At 43.6% G+C, this 27,906-nt stretch overlaps 1 protein-coding gene across 1 annotated transcript; it reads right to left on the bottom strand.

Annotated features, from left to right (window-relative positions):
- Positions 1-67: 67 nt before the first annotated feature.
- On the bottom strand, positions 68-27,321 carry LOC124553399 (ankyrin-1-like). Its single transcript, XM_047127265.1, has 6 exons — positions 27,304-27,321; positions 24,315-24,468; positions 24,150-24,197; positions 21,309-21,858; positions 15,973-16,113; positions 68-637 (listed from the first exon to the last, which is right to left on the bottom strand). The coding sequence occupies exons 2-6, from the start codon at positions 24,400-24,402 to the stop codon at positions 160-162; spliced, it is 1,305 nt and encodes a 434-aa protein (XP_046983221.1). The 5' UTR covers positions 24,403-24,468; positions 27,304-27,321; the 3' UTR covers positions 68-159.
- Positions 27,322-27,906: the final 585 nt, after the last annotated feature.

Below are 27,906 nucleotides of genomic sequence, written 5' to 3'. Positions count from 1 at the left end.
CATCTGGTGTTACTACAAGATTTATACACACTGTCTAAGAATGTGTACAAAAACTTACTGCAGGAGTTTTTGTAGGCTTTATTCTACAAACAACGAAAAGTACTGCTAAAAATGTTTATTTATTTTAGTCCACAGACATGTGTGGGACTCTCAGGTTTATCACAGCACGTCTATCACGTGCTGCTTGTTGTACTGTCTGGCGATGTCCAGTGGGGTGTTCCCATTGTTATCTACGGCCCCCATGTCGGCCCCTGCCTCCAGCAGCGCCGTAGCCGCTTCCGTCTCGTCATTGAACGCTGCAGAGTGCAACGGCGTCCACCCGTCCACATCCCTGGCGTCGGGGTCGGCGGAGGACGCCGCCAGCAGCCTGACGACAGCCGCGCTGCCGCCCCACGCAGCCAAGTGCAGCGGCGTCTGCTGGAACTTGTCCCTCGCCCCCACATCCGCACCTGCCGCCAGCAGGCGCCTCGCCATCTCCTCGTATCCCTTGATACCTGCCCAATGCAGGGGGGTCCACTCGTTCATGTCCCTCGCCCCCAAGTTCACTCCAGCCGCCAGCAGTGCCTGCAGCTCTTCCACTGAGCCCTGAATAGATGCCTGGATCAGCCTCCTGCCCTTCTCCTCTTCAGATAATGTCCTGCAAAAAATCACAGATGTTCCAACACTATTTCCGAACACGCACACACACGCGCACACACGCATACACACGCGCACACACGCACACACACGCGCACAAACGCACACGCACACACGCACGCACACAGACACACACACACACGCACGCACGCACACACACACACACACACACACACACACACACACACACATACACCTTATGAGGAAAATTATCACAGTATGGGAACACGAGATTCACAGTATAGGATGATCGGCGCTGGCTGTTGTGGCCGAGCAGTTCTAGGCGCTTCAGTCCAGAACCGTGGTGCTGCTACAGTCGCAGGTTCGAATCCTGCCTCGAGCATGGATGTGTGTGATGTCCTTAGGTTAGTTAGGTTTAAGTAGTTCTAACTCTAGGGGTCTGATGACCTCGGATGTTAAGTCCAATAGTGCTCAGAGCTATTTGAACAATTTGATGGTCGGCGGCAGCCTCTCCCCCTTCATGGACTTGGAGCCACTATGGTGCAACTAGTTTGTTCGAGCTTCTCCCTTGTGACATCGATAGGATAGCTACATCGCTCGAATAGAGTGGCCAGCATGTTCTCCAGACATGAACCCTGTCACACATGCCTGGGATGGATTGAAAAGAGCTGTTTATGGACGTCATGACCCACCAACCACTCGGAGGGGTCTACGACGAATCGCCGTTGAGGAGTGGGACAATCTGGATCAACAGTGCCTTGATGAACTTGTGGACAGTATGCCATGACGAATACCGGCATGGATCAATGCAAGAGGACGTGCTACTGGGTATTAGAGGTACCGGTGTGTACAGCAATCTGGACCACCACCTCTGAAGGTCTCGCTGTATGGTGGTACGACATGCAGTGTGTGGTTTTCATGAACAATAAAAAGGGCGGAAATGATGTTTATGTTGATCTCTATATCAATTTTCTGCACAGGTTCCGGAACTCTCTGAACTGAGGCGATAAAAAACGTTTTTTTATGTGCGTGCATTTCCTGCCATTGTGCAAAAGTTATTCGCAAATTTCTCGAAACAGCGTAACCAAATGCAGAAACCTACTCTTTACCAAGAAATATTTTGGCTGAAATATTTGTATAGCACTAACTTGACTCCACTGCATACATACAGAAACTCATTCTCATGTCCAAGTCCCCATTTGTACAGATAAATGTGCTTGCATAATAACAAACAAATGCACCTGCAATAAATTACACACACACACACACACACACACACACACACACACACACAATGAACGTGGAAGTCTTTTGGTTGCAACATATCTGAACGCAACAGTAAACCACAGGATAAGAGAGTGAATCAATGACTCATGCGCTAGATTACCATGATAAATTTTGCTCCAAGTAAATCTTGACTTCCTAAACACAGCATAGAACTTGTAACGATTGATGTATGTCCTCAGAAATTCACCATATCATTTGCATGTAACTGCCTCACTACAATCAGCAGAACTCATAATACTAAAATTCTGATATTAAAAACGGTGCCCAGCAATTAAATGTAGCAAACTATTTTTAAGGTAGAGACAATTTAGGATAATTTCATGTTATTTTCCTGCCAAATGTGATATCATTCCTGTTTAATCCAAAATCCATCAATCGATTAAGTACTCAGTTGCTTCCTTTATAAATATCACATGCACATGGAGTTGCTAATGTCGCCCTTCCGGCTCAAAATCAAATATTTCATATTTTAAGAATGGATATTACAATTCTGATAACTGTGGGAAACGATTCTTGATCGTTTGTATGGAAATGTGAGACAGGAAATGAGAATTCTGAACGACGGTACAGTGGCTAACAGGCTGGATGTTGTTTTGAGCCCAATGTTGCTTTCCAAGGCGTGGTCTCGTTGGAGACATTGCGCCTTCGCCTGTCTTTGGCGTGTGTACTGGCCCACAAGCACCCACGATTTCACACTAAACACTTGAAACGGTCAAAGTCACATCTACAGATTCTAACAATACTAAAAATGTGAGTGAAAGTCTGGGCTGTGGAATCAGGCACTTTTGCATAGAGTAATCGACATGGTTCAGGTCCAGACGTTTTTCTATCACTCCTACTGTTGTAGCGGCAACCAGATGCAAATTGATAGGACCAGTGGCATTGTAAGATCTTTAGCCTAGCAAGTACTGGCTTCATTGTTGTGGATTTTTCGGAATCTGTTTGCCTCGCCAACGCCTCCAGTGCTACAAAACTCCTGCTCCCGTGTGACACGTATTCTGGATGGCCAACTTACTGGAAGTCTACGTTCTGTTACTGTAGATACATGGGCACTTATATGACTGAGTGTTTTTGGCCGTTAAAGGAGAGGAAACTCTGCAGTCTGAATCTGATTTTGAAGCAGCCACAAACGTCTCCTACACTGGGAAGAGTTTCTGCTTTGGCTGCCTGTGTATGCTTGTAGGGCGAGCAGTGGTGTAAACCCATAGCAGTGTGTCCGAGGTGCGAACACAGGACAGCCTCCAGCCTCCTCCTGCACCCAGGTGAACAGTTACAGGACACAGCTCACCAGACGCTTTTGTGAGTGGCATCCCCGGCATCTAACGGCCTTGCCACAGTGGTAACACCCATAAAAACACTGTCGAGCTTGGTTAACACCTTGACCTGTGTCTACGTAGCATTGTTGGCAGGCGTGGTGCACTCAGCCCATGTGAGGCCAACAATCTCCTGATATGTGTGTATTACTGTGATATAATTTTGCAGTACATTCACTGATATACGAGGTGTGCTCAAAAAGTAATGGGAATTTTTGTCTTTCTTAAAGAATTTTTATTTATTCATCAACATCCGCTGTGTTTTCTTCAGAGTAATCCCCCTCAGATATAGCACTCCTGTGCCACCAGCTTTTACAATCTCGCAAGCACTTCAGGAACTCACTTTTCGTTATCGTTATCAGCTCCTTCAGCGATCCTCTTTTTCTCTCATTAGTGTTGGCACAACGACATCTCTTCACCGTCGGAAATAGAAAGCAGTCGCAGAGCGCCAAGTCCGGCGAGTAGGTTAGCTGAGTAAACATAACGGCCTTGTTTCTTGCCAATAACTCACGAAGAAATATTGAGGTGTCAGTGGGAGCATTATTGCGATGCGATTTCCACGAGCGGTTTTGTCACATTTCTGGTCGTTTTCTTCGGATTTCTCCACCCAAACGGCGCATAACTTCCAGGTAGTATTCCTTACTGAACGTACGATCATAAGTCAAGAACTCCTGTCACACTATCCCATTGTAAGAGAAGAAAATAGTGAGATGAACCTTCACACGTGATCGAACTTGTCGAACCTTTTCGGTCTTCGCTCTTCAGGCAGTTACCATTAGGACGACTGGGCCTTAGTTTTGACGTCATATCCACACGCCCATTTTTCATCACCTGTTCTAACCTTTAGACGATCTGGATCGTTGTCGACTTCATTCAGCAGTTTCTGAGTGAAGTCTACGTGGCGTTGGTTTTGGTCGAAATTCAATAATCTTGGAACAAACTTTGGTGCTACACAGTTCATGCCGAAAAGTTGCTTGGAGTGGGCCAGAGGACGTACCAAAATCATGAGCAACCTCTCTGGTGGTGATTCGGGAATTCTGGAAAACTATTTTGTGTGCTTCTTCCACATTGTCTTCAGTAATGGCTATCTTACAGCGTTCACGGCGATCGTCAACATCTTCTCGACCCTCTGTCATACTTTTATACCACTCGTAAACTCTTGTCTTATTTATAGTAGATTCGCCAAAGACCACGATCAAAATGTTGAATGTATTGCTGAACTTTATTCCATTTTTCAATTAAAAATTATTGCAAATTCGTTGATCAATATTATTCGCCAACAAAGATTCGATGGGAACTTAAGAAACGTATAACCTTTTCGAATGTCAACATTAAACTAAATATTCAGATCAACTGACCGAGCGAGGTGGCGAAGTGGTTAGCACACTGGACTCGCATTCGGGAGGACGACGGTTCAATCCCGCGTCCGGCCATCCTGATTTAGGTTTCCCGTGATTTCCCTAAATCGCTCCAGGCAAATGCCGGGATGGTTCCTTTGAAAGGGCACGGCCGACTTCCTTCCCTGTCCTTCCCTCATCCGACGAGACCGATAACCTCGCAGTTTGGTTTCTTCCCACAAAACAACCCAACCCAACTGATATTGCAAGAACCAGGGTGTATTCGACCCGGGAGATCCGGGAAAAACCCGGGAATTTTTTCGTCCGGGAGAAAACCGGCAAAAAACCGGGAATTTATTAGAATTCCGGGAACTTTTCCTTGTCTCAGTTACCAGTTAAATTTTTGTGATTTTGACTGGTAAGAACCAATACTATAACGAAGAATATTACTGTATCCCGCTTCTGCAGAATAATGCTGCAGCAAAAAAACGTGAACGAGAGAAAAAAAAAACGAAAATAAAACTTAAGTCGCAAAGTAAATGGCGCCATATACAACAACAAAACACAGTGCTCATACAAGCGTCTACCAACCAAAGTGTGTCAAAGGCTTTGGGAAGAATATGCAGTGCTGCCTAACAACAAATTGCCTCCGATGAGCGTGACATGACAGTTGTTTACATATGATTCATTTGAGCAGTTGCGGGCGGGCTCTTGCGCATGCGCAGTTGAGTCGCCTTCTTCCGCTTCCAGCCACAGATGTGTGGCTGGGTGCCACTATCTAAATTGCTCCGGTTCGGAAATACCGTAGATCCAGGGCTGATGCACAGAGCAGTCTGAGTTGTAGTGAGGAGGTGGTTAGTCTCCATGTGACCTGTGCTTACGTTAAGTGATTTTGCTCTTTCCTCTTCGTTTATTCCTCTCACATTAAATGAAAACTAAACGGATTTCTGTGGCCGGGACCTACCAAATGAATTAAAATAAGTTCGCATAGTTACGGAAGGCTAAAATATGTTGTTAGTTTCAGGTTTTATTTCCATCTTTCTGACAGCCAAGCATTAATAACCTTGCAGAACGATGAAGTTATTTTTGTCGGTTTGCTAAAGAGATTTGACTTTTATTAATACAGGGTGATTCAAAAAGAATACCACAACTTTAAAAATGTGTATTTAATGAAAGAAACATAATATAACCCCACACTCTCTGTAGCATATCAGGCGTAACAGTTTGGATAGCTGCTGTTATTTCTCGTTTCAAATCATCAATGGTGGCTGGGAGAGGTGGCCGAAACACCATATCCTTAACATACCCCCATAAGAAAAAATCGCAGGGGGTAAAATCAGGGCTTTTTGGATGCCAGTGATGAAGTGCTCTGTCACGGGCTGCCTGCCTTGAACCAGTTTCAGACGATAAGGTTTCATAACTAACCTTTTTCGTAGGCCTCTCCATACAGTTGATTGTGGAATTTGCAGCTCTCTGCTAGCTCTGCGAGTCGATTTTCCTGGGCTGCGAACAAATGCTTGCTGGATGCGTGCTACATTTTCATCACTCGTTCTCGGCCGTCCAGAACTTTTCCCTTTGCACAAACACCCATTCTCTGTAAACTGTTTATACCAACGTTCAATACACCACCTATCAGGAGGTTTAACACCATACTTCGTTCGAAATGCACGCTGAACAACTGTCGTCGATTCACGTCTGCCGTACTCAATAACACAAAAAGCTTTCTGTTGATCGGTCGCCATCTTAGCATCAACTGACGCTGACGCCTAGTCAGCAGCGCCTCAAGCGAACAAATGTACAACTAAATGAAACTTTATAGCTCCCTTAATTCGCCGACAGATAGTGCTTAGCTCTGCCTTTTGTCGTTGCAGAGTTTTAAATTCCTAAAGTTGTGGTATTCTTTTTGAATCACCCTGTATTTTTCAATGAGGCAGTCAATTTATTTGAAACGAAGTGTTTAATTTCACACTGTTGGCTAGTTTCAACTGTTTGCAGCATTTCAAGTGCACGTTTTCCATCTTCTAGCTTGTATGGCGTTATGCCATAATAAAGAACCAAACATGAGATAATACAGTACTGGTACTCAAGAAGACCCCGGCAAAGGAAACGGATAAAGGATCTAACAGTAGCATCATGGAATGTGAGGACAATGCTTCAGCCTGGAAAGATGAAAGAAATAGCTAATGAAATTTTAAAATTCAAATATGATATTGTAGGGCTACAGGAAATAAGATGGCAGGGGAATGGGCAGATAGATAAACCTGAGTACTCGTTGGTATATAGTGGACCAGAAGAAAGAACGGGCCAACTTGGAACAGGGTTTATAATAACTAGGGAAGTTAGGAAAAGCCTTCTAGAATTTGAACCCATAAATGAAAGGATGTGCAGACTCAGACTAAAAGGTAAATTTAGGAATATATCAATAGTTAATGCACATGCACCAACAGAGGAAAAAGAGGATATAATTAAAGAACATTTCTACGAAGACTTGGAAAAAGTATACGGTGCAGTACCTAAATATGACCTGATGCTAGTAATAGGAGATTTTAATGCAAAAATAGGGAGGAATGAACATCTGTATGGAGTCTCTGGAAAATATTCACTACATGAAGAAAACAATGAGAATGGAGACTTATTATGCCAATTCGCAGCAAGGAATAATATGATTATTAAAAGTACCTGCTTTCCACATAAAAGGATCCATCTGGGAACCTGGAAGTCTGCAGCCAATGGAGTAGTCAATCAGATTGATCATATTTTAGTGATTGCACGCCACTCCACGTCAGTTACGGATGTACGGAGCTGCAGAGGACCAAACTGTGATTCAGACCACTTTCTGATAAAATCAGTCTTGAGAGAGAAACTGTCACTAACAAATGGCAACAGAATGGGAAAGATGATGAAATGGAATACAGACAAACTGAACATCCCCGATGAAGTAAAAAAATACCAAGCAACACTAAGCAGAAAGTTGAGCAATGAAGAGACCACAGAAGGAGTAGATGTAAGGTGGAACAGGTTTGAAAAAGCCATTAAGGATGCTGCAGAGGAAATAATAGGCATAAGAAGGAACAGAAGAACCCAGGAGTGGTTTGATGAAGATTGCAGGTCAGCAATAGAGGAAAAGAACAGGGCAAGAACAAAAATGCTACAGAGAGAAACCAGAAATAATGTGGAACAATATAGAGAATTAAGGAGAAGAGCTAACAGACTGTGCAAGAGAAAGAAAAGAGAGTGGAATAAGAAGAAATTTCAAGAACTAGAAGAACTAAAGGAACAGAGTGAAATAAGAAAGTTCTATCATGCCATAGGCAAAATGAAGAATAGATTCCAACCAAAAACAATGGCCTGTTCCAGTAAAGATGGGAAAATGATAAGGGAGGAAGAACAGATAGTGGGAAGATGGGCAGAATATTTCAAAGATACACTAAGCACCAGCCTAGAAGGTGAAGAGACAGCTGCACAGGAGGGAAGAGTGGAGCTGGAAGTAGACAATGAAACCAATGAGGCAAGAAAACCAACACTACAAGAGGTCTCCCAGGCTGTGCACAAGTCAAAAAACAATCGAGCCCCTGGGGAAGACAGCCTAATTGCTGAATTAATAAAAACTGGTGGTGAGGCTGTAATAAAGGAACTGCACACATTAATATCAGATATATGGGAAACAGAAACTATGCCAGATAATTGGAAAATTGGAATAATAGTCCCCATTTATAAGAAAGGGGACAGAACAGCATGTGAAAACTATAGAGGTGTAACACTCCTAAGTACAGCTTATAAGATCTTCACAAGTATATTAAACGAAAGGATACGGAAGTGTGCAGAAGGCATACTAGGGGAATATCAGTGTGGCTTTCGACCGGGCAGAGGAACAACTGATCAAATATTTGTGATAAGGCAAATGATGGAAAAGTTCTATGAATATGATATAGATCTGCATTTCTTATTCATCGATTTCAAACAAGCCTTTGACAGCATAATTCGGCAAGAACTATACAGAGTACTGAAAGAAGTTGGTATATGTGCTAAATTAATAAGACTAATCAGAATGACAATGACAGAGACAAGAGCAAAAGTAAAGGTCCTTAGCAGAACAAGTGAGAGCTTTGACTTTAATAAAGGTGTGAAGCAAGGGGATAGCCTCTCCACTGTCCTATTCAACATTGCCCTGCATAGTGCAGTAAATAAAATCAACAAAAGAGGCACCGTATTTATGAAAACTAGCCAGATATGTGCATACGCTGATGACATTGCTATAGTAGGAAGAAATACCAATACACTCCTAGAAACATACCGGGCAATGGAAACAGAAGCCTTAAAAATTGGCCTCATAGTAAATGTAAACAAAACAAAATATATGGTAATGTCACAATCTGAGGCCAGAAGAACCCCTAAAAACCTAAACATCAATGGGAAATGCTTCAATGGAGTGTCCTCTTTTAACTATTTGGGAGCCCTAATAACAAATGATAACAGTATTGGAAAGGCTATAAGGGAAAGAATACAAGCAGGAAACAGAGCTTACTTTGCAAGTATGCAGCTTTTCAAAAGTAGCCTTGTTACAAGAAAAACTAAATTGCTAATATATAATTCCCTAGTCCGCCCAGTTATCACATACGGCTCAGAGGTATGGACATTGACAGAACACGATAAAAATGCTCTAAGAAGCGTTGAGCGGAAAATACTACGCAAAATCTATGGGCCAATAAGGGAGGAAGAAGGCTGGAGAATACGCTACAATGCTGAATTACAGGAGTTAATACAAGGCAGGGACATAGTAAAATTTGTTAAATCACAGCGAATACGATGGCTAGGACACTTGGAGAGAATGGCAGAGGATAGAATGCCAAAGAAAATGATGAAAGGTATGATCCATTCAGTTAGGCGAAAAGGGAGACCTAGAAGAAGATGGATCGATGAGGTAATAATGGATATCAGCAATATGGGAGTCCGGGGGTGGAAAAGAGCAGCAAATAACCGAGAAGTGTGGAGGAAGATTGTTGAAGAAGCCAAGGCTCACCAAGGGCTGTAGAGCTACTGAAGAAGAAGAAGAAGAAGAGCTTGTATGGCGTTATGCCATAATAAAGAACCAAACATGAGATAATACAGTACTGGTACTCAAGAAAACTTACATCCGAATCTGGACATACGATTGTGGACTTTAAGCCGAGTTATTCATTTTAGTATAGTGTTTAATTTCACACTGTTGGCTAGTTTCAACTGTTTGCAGCATTTCAAGTGCACGTTTTCCATCTTCTAGCTTGTATGGCGTTATGCCATAATAAAGAACCAAACATGAGATAATACAGTACTGGTACTCAAGAAAACTTACATCCGAATCTGGACATACGATTGTGGACTTTAAGCCGAATTATTCATTTTAGTATAGTTCACGAAATTCCGATGCTCCTGAAGTATCCTCTGATGTCTTGTTTCTTTTATGACATAATGCAAGATCTTTTAATATTTTACACGTACGAACATGCGGGCTTCCTGCGTCGTCATAGCTGGGCAGGCGCAGTGACGCCTGTTATCTGTCGCTCTCTGGCAACTGCTGAAACGAACCAATTTCTAACAGGTCACGGGAAAATATTGCGAAAGGTGGTTTGAAAAGTGTTACTTTCAAAGTAAATTTCCTTTTACGCAAGATGAACTGTGTGCGAGAATGTACAACGAATTTCTTAAATCACAGAGCGTTTCACTCTCATTTAAAGATTAACTCTTTGAGGATGACCATCTAGAAGAATTTCGAGCCCACAAGATCAGACATTTACGTCGTTATTAAAAATTTTATTGGCACATTTGTGTGCTGTATCTAAAAGTGTAACACACGCAAAATGATCAGCATTATATGTGGAAGCTTAGCTTTTCATGCAGCTTATTAATCTTAAAGACCAATATTATTTGTGAAAGCTTTGTTTTTCTTCTAGCAAAACTGTATATTCATTTAAACCATTAACTTTTCTTTTTGTGTGTTCGCGCTACTTAAAAGTGAGTATTTTTTTTTAACGTCCCGTCGACAACGAGGTCATTGGAGACGGAGCGCAAGCTCGGGTTAGGGAAAGATGGGGAAGGAAATCGGCCGTGCCCTGTCAAAGGAACCATCCCGGCATTTGCCTGAAACGATTTAGGGAACTTAAGAGTGATCTTGCTATTGGTTGACTACACTTCGTGTCCTGTGCTGTCATCAGCTGTCGAGATAACGTGACATGAGCTATGACTGGCTTACAAAAGCGCGTGGCAATCTCGATTTCATTGCTTCGGAGAGTAACATGCAGTGTTTGGTGCAATTCGAATTTATATCTCCGTAAAACGAAGAAATGCAGCGTACATGTTGCTGCACATCAAAGATCTTTCCAAAACGTGTTTTTTTCCCCTGTGTTTCGTTTTCTAAAGTGCCGGCAAATTCTACGTCTGTGTAGAAAACCATAAACATTCTAAGAATTGATAAGTTTTACAGTGCCGAGGAAAAGTATACTGTCTTTTAACACAGAAAAAGTTTATTTTCATGCGGGAGAAAGTGTATTTTCAACCAGGAAATCCGGGAATTTTTTTTCCTTGTCCCACGTATACACCCTGAAGAACACATCACAGACATGTGTACTAACATCATAAGAAAATTTTGAAAATTGGATGTATAAACAACGCGAAAATAAAATTTTCGATTACTTTTTGAACATATCTGGTACGTGGATGTGTTGCGAATAGAGTTAGTGATATAGCGAAACATCACGCCGGGAACGGTAGATTTTTGCGCATGGCAGTATTTATTACATCATCTACCCCGAACTATGTGCCGTACAATGATATGTTTTTTCAGCGACGTTTTCCGTTATATGTGAATGCAATATGCAAAATGCGTTAGGAACGGAGTTTGTAGTAACAAAGTAATAAATGAAAACGTCATACGAGAAACGGCAATTTTTCTGCACGATCAGCGAAAATTTAGAGAACGATAAATATTCTTCCTTTCATGATATGTGTTTGCATTTGCGAATATGGATAATCATGAACCGTACAGCGGAATGACGACAGTAAAGATTTGTACCAGACCAGGACTCGAATCCGTATGTCCCACTTATCACGACAGTCGCCCTACCATTACGCTATCTGAGCACGACGCGAACTTTTATATGCTGTCAACCATGTGTCTACAACCTGTTCTCGTGCGTACATTATGTATATTCCCATACAGGGGAGACATTTTACTTGAAAGGCGTTTGCCCAGTATCGATGGATGAATACGATATTGCAGTGTTGGTGTTATTCCGAATTACGATGTCGCATTCCTCCAGACATGAATGCATGTCCCAAGCCACATTACATCGTAATTTGGGGTAACACAGCCGCTGCAATATCCTTTCATTATTTCGTAGGTGCCAGTGGGGATCAAAGAGGAAATAGGTATGAAATTGTGTTTTAAAGTTTATTTCGAGTTACTAAGTACTCTCATTCTCAAGTACTGGATGAATGTAATCTGGGTATTAGCGCATGTGGCGGTGTGCTTCAATAACATTCCCATCCTCACCCCTTCGAGATCTAGGTGGTTGTTACCTACACAGTGCTTCATTCCAGACAGGAAGTGTTGCATGTGTCACGTTTGCTTGAAATCGCTCCAGTGGAAATGTAAATGGAAATGTCGTGTGGCTAGGGCCTCCCGTCAGGTAGACCGTTCGCCTGGTGCAGGTCTTTCGATTTGACGCCACTTCGGCGACCTGCGCGTCGATGGGGATGAAAGGATGATGAGTAGGACAACACAACACCCAGTCCCTGAGCTGAGAAAATCTCCGACCCAGCCGGGAATCGAACCCAGGCCCTTAGGATTGACAGTCTGTCACGCTGACCACTCAGCTACCGGGGCGGACATCGCTCCAGTAATTTAGAATGGGATGTTGAACAAACATACACAATTACATGTTTATAAGATGTAAAGAGGAGATACAGTAAAGTGACATACCATTTCATGACCATAACACGTTGTGAAATCCCCAATAAGATGGGTTGTGAACGTGGAAGAGACACACGAGTAGTGACGCAACTCACCGCAGGAGAGCGATGTCAACGCTGTCAGGTTGGGGAGTGTGGTGGGTAGGCGTGGTCGGTGCGGCTGCGTCGGAACTCCAGCTGTGGTCGCTGTGCGGCTGAGCGGCGGGGGTCGTCCGGCTGTCGGCAGTGGCCAGCGAGCTGCACACAGGGACAACGCGTGGCAAAGTGTGTCCACGTGGAGGCCAGAGGGCAGTATTGCTGTGGGTCTGTCCGCACACTGACAATAGAGCACAAACTGCCACAGGAAACAGCCGATTAGGTGGACTGATAGGGTAAAGAATGCGGAGGCTCTGTGCAGAATCTGAGAGGAAAGGAATATGTGAGCAACACTAATAAGGAGGAGGGACAGGATGATATCGCATCTGTTAAGACATGAGTGAATGACTTCCATGGTACTAGAGAGGAATGTAGAAGGCAAATCCTGTCCAGGGAGACAGAGATTGGAATACATCCAGAAGGTAATTGAGGACGTAGGTTGCAAGTGCTACTCTGAGATGAAGAGGTTAGCACGGGAGAGGAATTCGTGGCGGGTCGCATGAAACTAGTCAGTAGACTGGTGACCCTAAAAGAGAGAGAGAGAGAGAGAGAAAAGAAATACAAGTAAAAGGAATCTCCTGTTTGTTAATTTGCTTGCTAATCATTTCTGCTCCTGTCCAGCTTTCTTATGGAAACAGTTGCCTCACCACCCTGCAGCCCATCTCCCTTTACCATTGTGTATGAAGTCAAACACAACACTCTCAAAGTCTTAATTATATCTCCGTTATAGATCCTACATTGCTTCTCTCATGAAATCGAGTCTCACAATTTTGTCCCATCGATTCCCCAACAGCAACATCACTTGACCACAAAATGCTACAGTTCAGTAGTGTTGCCTCTACTGAAAGAGATAATTCTTGCACCCAGTCATAATATCCTATGTGCATCAACCCATTCTGACAGTTGCAAACAGAACATAAAATACTAATTAGATCTCCAGGTATTTAAGTACACACATCAAAAAAAGTTATGCATCACTGCAGTTTCAAGACCTCCTGAAGATAGACCTTCACTGTGGATATTGTATCACAGACATAGTCCCTTTGACTGTTCAGAGATGTCACTAAACCCGCCCAACAACCATGCATGAGCAGCATCTATTGGAAAGAGGGGGGTCCGACAGCCGATCAGTTCCAGTCATTCACCAGGAAGGAAGTACATGGCTCATATTGTCTGTTGTTCAACCATGCCTAGATGGTCCATGGCGCGGTCCACCTTTGCAACTAAGACACCATGTAGCACGGTACAGATGGGTCCAACAACATGCTGAATGGATTGGCATCACGTTGTCTTCACCGTCGAGTGTCGCAAATGTCTTCAACTGGACTATCGTTGGAGACGTGTTTGGAGGCAACCCGGTCAGGCTGAACGCCTTAGACACACTGTCCAGCGAGGGCAGCAAGGTAGAGGTTCTGACGTGACCCACCAACCACTCTGAGGGATATATGCCGAATCGCTGTTAAGGAGTGGGACAATCTGGAACAACAGTGCCTTGATGAACTTGTGGATAGTATGCCACGACGAATACAGGCATGGATCAATGCAAGAGGATGTGCTACTGGGTATTAGAGGTACCGGTGTGTACAGCAATCTGGACCACCACCTCTGAAGGTCTCACTGTATGGTGGTACAACATGCAGTGTGTGGTTTTCATGAACAATGAAAAGAGTGGAAATGATGTTCATGTTGATCTCTATTCCAATTTTCTGTACAGGTTCCGGAACTCTCTGAACTGAGGTAATACAAAGCTTTTTTTATGTGTGTATTTCCTGTCATTGTAGAAAAGTTATTCACAAATTTTTTGAAACAGCCTAACCAAACCCAGAAACCTACTCTTTATCAAGAAATAATTTGGCTAAAATATTTTTATAGCAGTAACTTGACTCCACTGCTTATATACAGAAACTCATTCTCTTGTGCAAGTCCTCATTTGTACAAATAAATGTGCTTCCATAGTAACAAAACATGCACTGACAATCAATTACACACACACACATTTGCTCCAAGTAAATCTTGACTTTCTAAACACAGCATGGAAGTCTAACGATTGATGTATGTCCTCAGAAATTCACCATACCATTTGCATGTAACTGCCTCACCACAATCAGCAGAACAAATAATACTAAAATTCTGATATTAAAAATGGCGTCCAGCAATTAAATGTAGCAAATTATTTTTAAGGTAGAGACAATTTAGGATAATTTCATGTTATTTTCCTGCCAAATGTGATATCATTCTTGATTAATCCAAACTCCATCAATCGATTAAGTACTCATTTGCTTCCTCTATAAATATCATATGCACATGGAGATGATAATGTCACCCTTCCGACTGAAAATCAAATATGTCATATTTTAAGAATGGATATTACAATTCTGATAACTATGGGAAACGATTCTTGATCGTTGCTATGGAAATGTGAGACAGGAAATGAGAATTCTGAACAACGGTACAGTGGCCACCAGGCTAGATGCTGTTTTGAGCCCCATGTTGCTTTCCAAGGCGTGGTCTCGTTGGAGACATTGCGCCTTCGCCTGGTGTGTGCACTGGTCCACAAGGACCCACGATTTCACACTAAACACTTGCAACGGTGCTACTTACTTTTGACACACACAGAACAGTTAAAGAGGTCAAAGTCACATCTACAGATTCTAACAACACTAAAAATGTGAGTGAAAGTCTGGGCTGTGGAATCAGGCACTTTTTCATAGAGCAATCGAGATGGTTCAGGTCCAGACGTTTTTCTGTCACTACTGTTGTAGCGGCAACCAGATGCAAATTGATAGGACCTGTCGCCTTGTAAGATCTTTAGCGTAGCAATTACTGCATCATTGTTGTGGATTTTTTGGAATCTGTTTGCCTCACCAATGCTTTCAGAGCTACAAAGCTCCTGCTGCCGTCTGACACGTATTCTGGATGGCCAACTTACTGGAAGTGCATGTTCTGTTACATGGGCAGTTATACGCCTCAGTGTTTTTGGCCGTTAAGAGAGAGGAATCTCTGTAGTCTGAATCTGATTTTGAAGCAGCCACAAACGTCTCCTACACTGGGTATTAGAGTATGTGGCGATGTGCTTCAATAACATTCCCATCCTCACCTCTTCGAGATGTAGGTGGTTGTTACCTCCACAGTGCTTCATTCCAGACAGGAAGTGTTACATGTGTCACGTTTGCTTGAAATCGCTCCAGTAACTTAGAATGAGATGTTGAACAAACATACACAATTACATGTTTATAAGATGTAAAGAGGAAATACAGTAAAGTGACATACCATTTCATGACCATAACACTTCGTGAAATCCCCAATAAGGTGTGTTGTGAATGTGAAAGAGACACACGAGTAGTGACGCAACTCACCGCAGGAGAGCGATGTCAACACTGTCAGGTGGGGGAGTGTGGTGGGTAGGCGTGGTCGGTGCGGCTGCGTCGGGACTCCAGCTGTGGTCGCTGAGCGGCTGAGCGGTGGGGGTCGTCCAGCTGTCGGCAGTGGCTGGCGAGCTGCACACAGGGACAACGCATGGCAAAGTGTGTTCACGGGTGGGCCAGGGGGCAGTATTGCTCAGGGTATGTCCGCACACTGATAACAGGGCACACATTGCCACAGAAAATAGCCGATTCGCAATATGAATGGCCAGTCATTTAAGTAATCAGTTTACACACAACTTCTCACAAGTTTCCAGTACCAGTAGGTGTACGAAAGAACAGTTTGAATAAAATACACTAGGGTGACAAAAGTCATGGAATACCGACATGCATATATACAGGGTGATCAAAAAGTCAGTATAAATTTGAAAACTTAATAAACCACGGAATAATGTAGATAGAGAGGTAAAAATTGACACACATCCTTGGAATGACATGGGGTTTTATTAGACCCAAAAAAAAATACAAAAGTTCAAAAAATGTCCGACAGTTGGCGCTTCATCTGATCAGAATAGCAATAATTAGCATAACAAAGTAAGACAAACCAAAGATGATGTTCCTTACAGGAAATGCTCAATATGTCCACCATCATTCCTCAACAATAGCTATAGTGGAGGAATAATGTTGTGACCAGCACTGTAAAGCATGTCCGGAGTTATGGTGAGGCATTGGCGTCTATTGTTGTCTTTCAGCATCCCTAGAGATGTCGGTCGATCACGATAGACTTGCAACGACTGGAAAACCGTGCTCCAGTCTGATGAGTTCCGATTTCAGTTGGTAAGAGCTGATAGTGCGGTTTGACGGTGACGCAGACCTCACAGAGCTATGGAGCCAAGTCCGCAACAAGTCACTGTGCAAGCTGGTGGTGGTGGCTTCAAAATGGCGTGGGCGGTTTTTACATGGAACAGATTGGCATCTCTTATCAGACTGAACCGTTGACTGGAAATGCTCGAGTCCAGCTACTTGAACTTCACGTTCCCAGCAACGATATGACGTTATTGGCTCACAATTGTTCACAACTAGTTTGAAGAACATTCTGAATAACTCGAGCAAATGATTTGGCCACTTAGATCGCTCAACATGAATTCCCTTTCTCCTGACGTTTTCCGTTCTCCAAGTGTCCTGAATTTAACACTTGCTTAGAAGTAAGGCATTTTGACAGTTAAATACTACACCAGTGCTACTTTTTATGCACGAAATAGCCAGACGTTGAAGAGAAGAAGTTTTTGATATCTCAATTTAGTTCCTAGCCCCTTGTGTTCTCGAAAGAACCTAAATGTATAACTTGATTCGAAGGAAGCCTTTTTAACAGTCAAACATTACACCAATTAACTACACTCCTGGAAATGGAAAAAAAGAACACATTGACACCGGTGTGTCAGACCCACCATACTTGCTCCGGACACTGCGAGAGGGCTGTACAAGCAATGATCACACGCACGGCACAGCGGACACACCAGGATCCGCGGTGTTGCCCGTCGAATGGCGCTAGCTGCGCAGCATTTGTGCACCGCCGCCGTCAGTGTCAGCCAGTTTGCTGTGGCATACGGAGCTCCATCGCAGTCTTTAACACTGGTAGCATGCCGCGACAGCGTGGACGTGAACCGTATGTGCAGTTGACGGACTTTGAGCGAGGGCGTGTAGTGGGCATGCGGGAGGCCGGGTGGACGTACCGCCGAATTGCTCAACACGTGGGGCGTGAGGTCTCCACAGTACATCGATGATGTCGCCAGTGGTCGGCGGAAGGTGCACGTGCCTGTCGACCTGGGACCGGACCGCAGCGACGCACGGATGCACGCCAAGACCGTAGGATCCTACGCTGTGCCGTAAGAGACCGCACCGCCACTTCCCAGCAAATTAGGGACACTGTTGCTCCTGGGGTATCGGCGAGGACCATTCGCAACCGTCTCCATGAAGCTGGGCTACGGTCCCGCACACCGTTAGGCCGTCTTCCGCTCACGCCCCAACATCGTGCAGCCCGCCTCCAGTGGTGTCGCGACAGGCGTGAATGGAGGGACGAATGGAGACGTGTCGTCTTCAGCGATGAGAGTCGCTTCTGCCTTGGTGCCAATGAAGGTCGTATGCGTGTTTGGCGCCGTGCAGGTGAGCGCCACAATCAGGACTGCATACGACCGAGGCACACAGGGCCAACACCCGGCATCATGGTGTGGGGAGCGATCTCCTACACTGGCAGTACACCACTGGTAATCGTCGAGGGGACACTGAATAGTGCACGGTACATCCAAACCGTCATCGAACCCATCGTTCTACCATTCCTAGACCGGCAAGGGAACTTGCTGTTCCAACAGGACAATGCACGTCCGCATGTATCCCGTGCCACCCAACGTGCTCTAGAAGGTGTAAGTCAACTACCCTGGCCAGCAAGATCTCCGGATCTGTCCCCCATTGAGCATGTTTGGGACTGGATGAAGCGTCGTCTCACGCGGTCTGCACGTCCAGCACGAACGCTGGTCCAACTGAGGCGCCAGGTGGAAATGGCATGGCAAGCCGTTCCACAGGACTACATCCAGCATCTCTACGATCGTCTCCATGGGAGAATAGCAGCCTGCATTGCTGCGAAAGGTGGATATACACTGTACTAGTGCAGACATTGTGCATGCTCTGTTGCCTGTGTCTATGTGCCTGTGGTTCTGTCACGGTGATCATGTGATGTATCTGACCCCAGGAATGTGTCAATAAAGTTTCCCCTTCCTGGGACAATGAATTCACGGTGTTCTTATTTCAATTTCCAGGAGTGTATATATGTGGAAAATGGATAGGACTTGAAGGGATTAAGATTTCGACACTTTATTTACACAGCTAGTAGCATCTAATAATGAAATATTTCAGTTTCCCTTGAAATGATCAATTACATTTTTCTTTACTAGCCTGATTTTTTCTTCACGTAATTACATCTTTCTTCAAACCTGCACCTCACACTGTTATATTTGATACCCCAATTGTCCATCTTTGTCAGATTTTTCGTGGTGAAAGTAGGCTATAGAAATTCAGTCTAAAGTATTCCCCAATTCACTCAATAGTTTTCTCAATTAGCCTGATTATGTCAAAGGAAACGAACAATTTCTTTGCCCATTTCCCACTCTTCATTAGAATATAAAAATTAATAAAAAAGTTCAGTGTATAATTTGTGGGGACTACTGTTCTTGTTACACTCAAATGTTCGATAAGTCATTGAAAATAGTGACAAAGATATTGGATAAGTTAGTAGAAAAAGTGTATTTTTGTAAATAATCAGGAATTTATGATTGCGTATAGAAATTGATTAAAGACAAATGTGATTTTGGGCAGAGAGGAGAAGATAGTAGAAGAAAATGTCTGTAAAGTGAACTGTGTGTGTGTGTGTGTGTGTGTGTGTGTGTGTGTGTGTGTGTGTAATAATTATATGCCTGTGGTTAGTAATTTAATTTTACTGCTTTATTTAGAGTAACACATTTTGAAATATATGACAGGCTTTTTTTATCTCAGTGCAATCCTGAAACATAGTTGGAATGTTTTCAGGATGGATCAGTGCAAAGTTAGCCTCTCCACAGAAGTTTGTAGGTAATGTGTTGACAAATGGAAACAACTGTGGTAGGAGTGAAACTAGATATGGAATTTACGAATGCAGCCAATGATCGAGGAGATGTAGTCATGGGAAAAGAAAAAAGGAAACATTTTAAGAGTTTTATTAACCATGCCACATGTAGGAGCAATGTTTTAAGGCAGTAATCGTTTGACCATGTAATAAAATGAGTATCTTGTTCAATGTATAGTAATTAACAGATTTGACAGATTTCTTGTGGTCGTCTGTTAATGTGTGTTCTGGTTACTTAATCTAGCAAAGTCGTCTACGAATTTACCACTACCATAACATTAAGCTGTTTATAGACATACAGGTGATGTTAATGAAAAGCTGTGAAGTTGATGTTTTAACGAGAAAACATACAATTACCATATAATAATGCATAACATGTGGCACTGAAGAAGATGATGGTTAGGAATTATAACATTATCCGATTTAAGTTATCAACTTTCTGAAATATACATTTGAATACTGCAGACAGAATATGTTTAAAGTGTGTGTCATAGGATATCTTGAAAAGACTGCTGGTGATACGTATTTTGTTTCCAATATTCATTTTCGTGTTGCACGACAATGAGCAGGAGAGATCAGGTTTGAGTGGCTTACGAGACAGGATACAATTAAATGAGAAATAAGTCAGACAATGCAGACACCGTTATCTCGAAGGCAAGAACTCTAGTTAAAAACTGAATAAAAATTTAAAAATAGCTGAGAAATAAAGGAAAATTATGAGTATTACTGCTCACCAGACTTGTAAGGATGACTTGTACTATATTTAACTGAGGATAGTTCTGTCTGGAGGTCATATCAATTTTGAGGATGTTAGAGACCGATTAGTAGCTGCTGTGCATGGACTAGCGAAGTCCTGGTTGAATGAAGCACTGGAATTCACTAGACAGCCTTTAGTATCGCTACAGATAGCTACACGTAAGACAAGCAGCATGAGATTTGACCGTGGCTCTTCCAAGAAGCAAATACAGCGCCCTTGTCCCAAAAAACACCTCCTACTTGAGTTATAGAAAGGAGTGGAGAAAAGTCCAGCACATATCACGAGAATCAACTGACACTTTTGGGACGTTTTGGAATGCTGACTTCGTGTCAGGCCTCACTGACCAACATAGATACCTCTCAATAATTCAAGAACAGTCCTAATCGCATTTATTATTGTTATAATACCACCAACCGGTTTCAACCCGACGTAGGGGGTCATCTTCTGGGCGTTTACACCATTGACAGTTTCCTGCCGTTAGGTAGACAGGAGTGACACCACCAGCAGTCGACCAATGGTGTAAACGCCCAGCAGATGACCCCTACGTCGGGTTGAAACCGGTTGGTGGTATTATAACAATAATAAATGCGATTAGGACTGTTCTTGAATTATTGATTAATCATATTAATCGCTGCTTCTCTCCACAACCATGTTGTCCAGAACTATAGATACCTCTCCTCAGTGCAGCACTCCATGAAGAATGGGCTGCCATTCCCCAAGAAACCTTCCAGCACCTGCGAGAGTGGAAGCTACTGTCAAGGTAAAGCATGGGCCAACACCATATCGAATTCACAGCATTACTGATGGGGGGCGCCACGAACTTGTAAGTCATTTTCAGCCAGGTGTCCGGATACTTTTGATCACATAGTGTACATATATAATTCTACAACATGAACATGTGAGTTGTCCCAAACTTACCTGGTTTTTGCTGATGGAACAGACAGCAGGCGGCTCACTTCCGCCCGATCTTCACGCTGGCTGTGCAGAGTCCCTCCCACCACGTGGAGCAGGTGAGCCTTTACGAAGTCAACCACGGCCTGCCTGAGGCTGTCAGAGGAGCGCCTGACTTGGAGCACAGCTGCGGCCGCTGCGGGCCCCCCAGACACCTGTGCGGCCACCAGCTGCTCACACTCCGCCTTCAAGGCGGACAGTCCGTATCTGTCAGCAGCGGCCAGCAGCTGTGGCGCCATGCTGTGCGCTTGGGGGACCCGGAGTGTGTACATGTAGGCCAGCAGCTGGCGTAGCACTGGACCCTCCACGCCCGAGATGGCAATGTGGCCGCTGCTGGCCTCCAGCGTGGTGTTCCGCAACATGGCGGCGAGCACGGTGCTCCTGGCAGCCAGGACGGCCCTGTGCGCCACCAGACGTGTGTCGCCCGCCACCAGCGTCACCACGGCTCTGTCCCCGGCGTCCAGAAGGGCGGCCAGGTCCACAGCTGCGGTCTCCTTATCCCTCTGAACTGGTTCCACTGTCAAAGATTCGGAAGTGTAGAGTCAACAGAGTCACTCTGCAGCACTTTGCCCTTAGACCATACCCTCCCCGCTGTGACAAAAGTCACGGGATAGTCAGTGGGGAACGTCTCGACTTTGTTGGCAAGGAGGATGGGTATAATGTTCAGCAGCTTCCAATCATTTGACAGTAGTCAGAGCGAATTCCACCTGCTACAAACGTTAACTACCTCTGCCCATGTTCAAGAACAACGTTAAGAGTGGTGCTTCTTTGCGTCTTCTAACAACCCTACCACAACAAAGGTCAAAATTTAATAATGATTGTGGTGTTGCTCACGCTGGTAAATACTGCATTTTCGGGCAACAACAAAGTTATTGTGTGGCAAGTGTCATTAGAGCACCGTTAATAAAGTCATTTCATGTAATAATGGATAAACTAGGCACTCATCTTTTCGTGTTTCCCACGCTGGTCTCGTTGTAAAATCATGGCTCAACTGTCGAAAACCTAGGTGATGATGATTCCAAGCTCAGATGCAAAGAGGCCTAGGTTTTATTCTGCTATATTCAAAAGTTTTATAGATGTGTTTCAGAAACGATTCTTGAAGATTAAACCTTCGAAAGTTAGCACAATGGTGATGTAAAAAAAAATAATCAGCACTCCGAATTTAAGTTACACTTCTTTTATTACTTTTGTTGCAGTATCACGTAAATCACAAAACACCACAATACAAAACATACTTGAAAACATCTTCCTCACTGTTAAAGTTCACATTTTGTAAGCTGACTACGTTATGCGTCCTTCCAAAATGACGTCCAAGACTTGACTTTCTCAAGGTCCGACTCTCTAACTGCTTATCGCTTACGCGCCCAAAAATCAGAGTTACAAGAACGTCAAAGATCATAGTGACAAAGAATACACATAAGAGTAATATCATTGCAATATAAACATATCGACGTATCAAAGTACCTCTACATTAATGAAATTACATCTGAATGTTGTCTCAGAAATATGTTAACTACTTTACAGAAACACAGTAGAATATTGCTGGTATCGAGAGGTTGAGTTGAGCTGCCGTAATGGTTACGTAATTCAAGTACCATTACAGTCTGACCTAATGTTTTTCGTAATAGTAAACAAATAACATTAAAATAAGCCTTTTGATTGTTTTTTAATTTCTCAATCAGTGTAGCTGACACTACTGATAATTCGCAGTAAGAATTGAAGCAATCGGAGCGCAAAACGAGGCAATCGGAGCGCAAAACGAGATTTATATTAACGCCGCAGAAAGACCTAGCATAACCTTTGCTAATTTGCTTCAAATTTTTTGAGATTTTGAGCGCTGTCAAACTCAAAAATTGCAACTTGCGATATATGGAGACAGTATACATTCCTGTTGAAGGGGAGAGCTGAGTGCAACACGGTCTGTTAGTTACAGCTTTTCCACAGTAACTACGTCACAAACGCCGAATTTTTGTGGAATTTGTCATGAAAAACTGTCATGCCTTCCAGAAATTCACAAAAATTCGCATTTATACATATTGATATACACTGGAATTGGGGGTGAACGGATCTTTGAACGATGATACCACTGCTAGTATCGTATCGAGTACAAATTTCGATGACAGCTGATGCTGCGGCACAAAATACGCTTCAGGCGGCATGCAACATAACAAAATACACACTATATCGCGACACAAGCAGAAGATTTGATACAATCAACAAAAAAAGGTGAAGTATATGGATCTAAGTTTCAGAGGCGAGTTTATCTGACATATGTCAGTTTATTCAGATACCAAGAAAAGTAAGATTATATATGTGAATGTCGGTAAATAACCATGCGAGTTACTCGAATTTTGCACTTTGCCGGTTTTGTGTCACCTTCTACTCTATAGCGTTTCAATGGTGGACACTGCAGCCTCAGTGTATCTGGCAAAAACGATGTAAGATATACAGCACAACACAACACTTCTTCTACTGCAGATGCCTAATGATGCGTTATTAAACCATTTCGTGAAAATATAACTGATGCCCTCCTAAGTCAGGCTACGATTATCACTGTAAGGATCTATGGAACATGTATACAATACACAAATAAATAGCACACCAACCAGTGATCTGTAACACCACAAGCAAGAGTTATGAATGTTTGTGATTCTGAGTACTGTGATAGGCAGTAGACTCACATGATTACACTGTGACTTAAAGACGTTGTTAATCACTAAGTAAGACTACCACAATGAAATAAGCTGGCATCAGATGAAGTTCTTGAGCCATGAAAAGTGTTCAGGAATAATGGAAAAAAACACTTACCTCCATTGTCCGTTTTTAAACTATACGCTGCGACTTCAGAATCAGAGCCTGCAAATGAAATTGATGGAAATCTTTATGAAAACACTGAACGCACTTAATATGAAATTGTTATTAATTCTACCCGAACTTATACGATCTCAAAAAAAAAAAAAAAAAATATTTTACCTGTATTAGAGGCCAGGCTACTGTGGCTGGAATCTGTGACTATCGCCACAAAAATGCAGATGAACCACAAAATGCTTCTGCAACACATAGTGCCAGGAAAAAGTTATCACGCCAGGTAAACAACCTTCAAAAAATTTGTACCATGCAGAACAACCTGTAACAAATATAGTTACAAGTAATTTTAGTTAGCATAATTTAATGTAAATTAGCTAGTGTAGATTAATGTTTCACACTATTTATGATTCAGTTTCTTACAAGATATATATCACACTGTTCTGCCCAATAGACACTGCCTAATTCAGCTAAGTAATATCTGAAATAGCTTAAGACACTGTAATTCTTCCTTACCCCAAATTAATTGTGAAAAAGTGTTCTCTAAATGGCGCATAGTCTTATTTCATACCTATATTAGTTGCGGTCATATTGATATCAACTTCAGTTTCTTTTTATTTTTCTCAAATGGAAGTGCTGTATGTGACATTATGAGCTGATGATTCGCCGAAAGGGACCAAGGGATGGGGGTGTGCTTGCCTGTAACAGCGCCATTTTTCTGTATTTGTGTTACTACAAGTAATTGTTAAAGTACTCAGATGCATTTAACTACTGTTACAAAATCCCTAAATTGGAACGATCACATAGATAATGTTTCAGGTGGAGCAAACCAAAGACTGCGATTCATTGGCAGAACACGTAGAAGGTGCAACAAGCCTACTAAAGAGACTGCTTACACCACCCTTGTCCGCCATATTTCGGAATATTGATGCGCGGTGTGGGATTCACATCAGATGGGACTGACGGATGACATCGAAAAAGTACAAAGAAGAGCAGCTCTATTTGAATCATCGCGAAATAGGGGAGATAGTGCCACAGACATGATACGTGAACTACAGTGGCAGTCGTTAAAACAAAGACGTTTTTCGTTGCGACAGGATTTTCGCATTAAATTTCACTCACCAGTTTTCTCCTCCGATTGCGAAAACATTCTGTTGGCACCCACCTACATAGGGAGAAATGATCATCACGATAAAATAAGAGAAATCAGGGCTCGCACGGAGATATTTAAGTGCTCGTTTTTCCCGTGCGCCGTTCGAGAGTGGAACGGTAGAGAGACTGCTTGAAGGTGGTTCATTGAAGGCACTTTATTGTGAATAGATAGTGTAATCACGCAGATATCGAAGAAACAAAAAGTCTCCACTGCATTTTTTTCATAAACTATTTTAAGGGTGTACTAACGACGTCATAGACTGACCAACGAAGAATTCACTTCATCTCATGTTTCATACAGATCGAGGTCGCACTTTGGGCCACAGAGACTGCAGTGAATTGTCAAGATTACGAGCAATTCGAGCAAGAGATTTTAGCTAAATGTTGATCTCGCTGTGTTCAGGAAAGACGTCGAAAGGAGGTCCTTAATCCGGAATCCTTAAATAGCAGACATTGTATCCGCTGCAAGTATTTTGAAAAATACATAAATGAAACACGTTACTGGGATGAGACCTATGTAACTGCGACATTCGAAGAGTATCAAAAGCCAGTCAACTACTGCATCTTAGGAACAAATGCGTCGAGAAATCTGAAACTGATCTGGAACACTTCATGTGTGTGCTGCAATCACTTGACCTGATACGAGAGGATGCTAAATTGAATAATAACAACGATAACAGTATAGCACAACCTCCTCCACTGCACCGGCAGTGGTATAATCGTGGTAGGACAAGAAAAAAAAAACTAGTGTATTATGTGACCCATCTGGAACCATATTGCAGTCCATCGAATTTACATAAGAAAGTTATTATGGCAATGATAAAGGATACTGGCCAAACCATAATAACTACTGCGAAATGAAATGATCGTATGGCATTGTTGGCCGGGAGGCCCCATGGGGGGGAAGTTCGGCCACTGTATTGGAAGTTCTTTGTAGTTGACGCCACTTCGGCGACATTGCGCGTCAATGATGATGAAAGACACACAACACCCAGTCATCACGAGGCAGAGATAATGCCCGACCCCGCCGGGAATCGAACCCGGGACCCCGTGCGCGGGAAGCGAGAACGCTACCGCAACACCACGAGCTGCGGACAATAACTACTATGACAATAGTAGATGGAATTACCATATGGGAAGTTGCAACCAGTCGTCCACATATTGTGCTGTACGTGTCCCTTCACGTTTCCACTTCACTATCACATCGGAAGCTGTGGATCTAGGGATGTTTAGGAGTGTGGAAATCTCGCGTACAGGCGTATGACACAAATGACACCCAATCACCTGACCACATTCAAAGTCCGTATTCCAAGAAGAATCGCAGCTGTATTACGGACAAAAGGGAGTCCAGTCCCTTATTATCAAACCGTTACCAAGTAAGTGCAGGTGTTCATATTATTTCGCCTATCCCCTGTAAGTAATACGCATAAAATATGACAACTTACGTATGTTGCAATTTTGGGTGGATTCGAACAAGTAGGGCCGGCCGGTGTGGCCGAGCGGTTCTAGGCGCTTCAGTTCGGAACCGCGTGACCGCTACGGTCGCAGGTTCGAATCCTGCCTCGGGCATGGATGTGTGTGATGTCCTTAGGTTAGTTAGGTTTAAGTAGTTCTAAGCTCTAGGGGACTGATGACCACAGATGTTAAGTCCCATAGTGCTCAGAGCCATTTGAACAAGTAGGTATCGAGAGGAGTCTATCAAAGTTACTGTGGCCGCCCGAAGGAAATTCTGCCAGACCGGGTCCCGTTCGGTTTCGCTGTAAGCAGCAGTAGGGTGCTAAAGTGGCGTAACTGACACGTACCGGGGCAGGATGCATCAGAAGAGTTGTTCCGCTACAGTTCGTGGGAAACAGTCGAGAAGAAGAAAACAGGGTTTTTTTCTTCGGTTTGCTCGACTTCGCAGCTATCGAGTGTGGGTGACAGAGAGAACGAGAGACTGTGAAGGTGAGTGGAGTGACAGACACAGCAAACCGCGCACTGATGGAAGGACAGCGCAGACACTCACCAGCGTCGCCTCCTCCGCCGCTGCAGTGGCGGCCGGTCGCGAGCCCCGCCTTTTATACGCCGCCCCCCCGCCTGGACCTTCCGCAGCCTCCCCTCTGCCCCCGCCCACGTCCCCGCCCCCGCTCACCGCGAACCACCTCCTCACCACGTGTCCCACATCGTGCGCAATCTCTCACAACACGGACGCTTCCCTTCCTCTTCCTTGAACTCCTACAACCGCAGTCTGTTTCCTGTAGAATTTGTAAATAACCTCTCACTGGCCGTATTTCATCTCTGCTACCTTCAAAACTCGCAGAGTGCATGTCAATTAGCACCGTCAGAATCTTTCTGTAAATCTACACCGACGTGACCAAAGTCACCGGACACCTCCTCGTATGGTGTCGGACCTCCTTTCCCCTGGCGTGGTACGGCAGCCCGACGTGACGTGGAGTCAACGGGTCGCTGGAAGCCCCCTGGAGAAATACCAAATCATTCCGCCTCTACAGCATTCCATAACTGCGAAACTTTTGACAGCGCAAGGTTTTGTGTACGAAGTGACCTCTCGATTCCATCCCGTACATGTACGATAGCTGTCTAAACCATTAGCACTAACGGTCCTGAATGT

Source organism: Schistocerca americana, chromosome 11, assembly GCF_021461395.2.
Source record: "Schistocerca americana isolate TAMUIC-IGC-003095 chromosome 11, iqSchAmer2.1, whole genome shotgun sequence".
NCBI lineage: Eukaryota > Metazoa > Arthropoda > Insecta > Orthoptera > Acrididae > Schistocerca > Schistocerca americana.
This window is presented reverse-complemented; position numbering and strand designations above follow the sequence as displayed.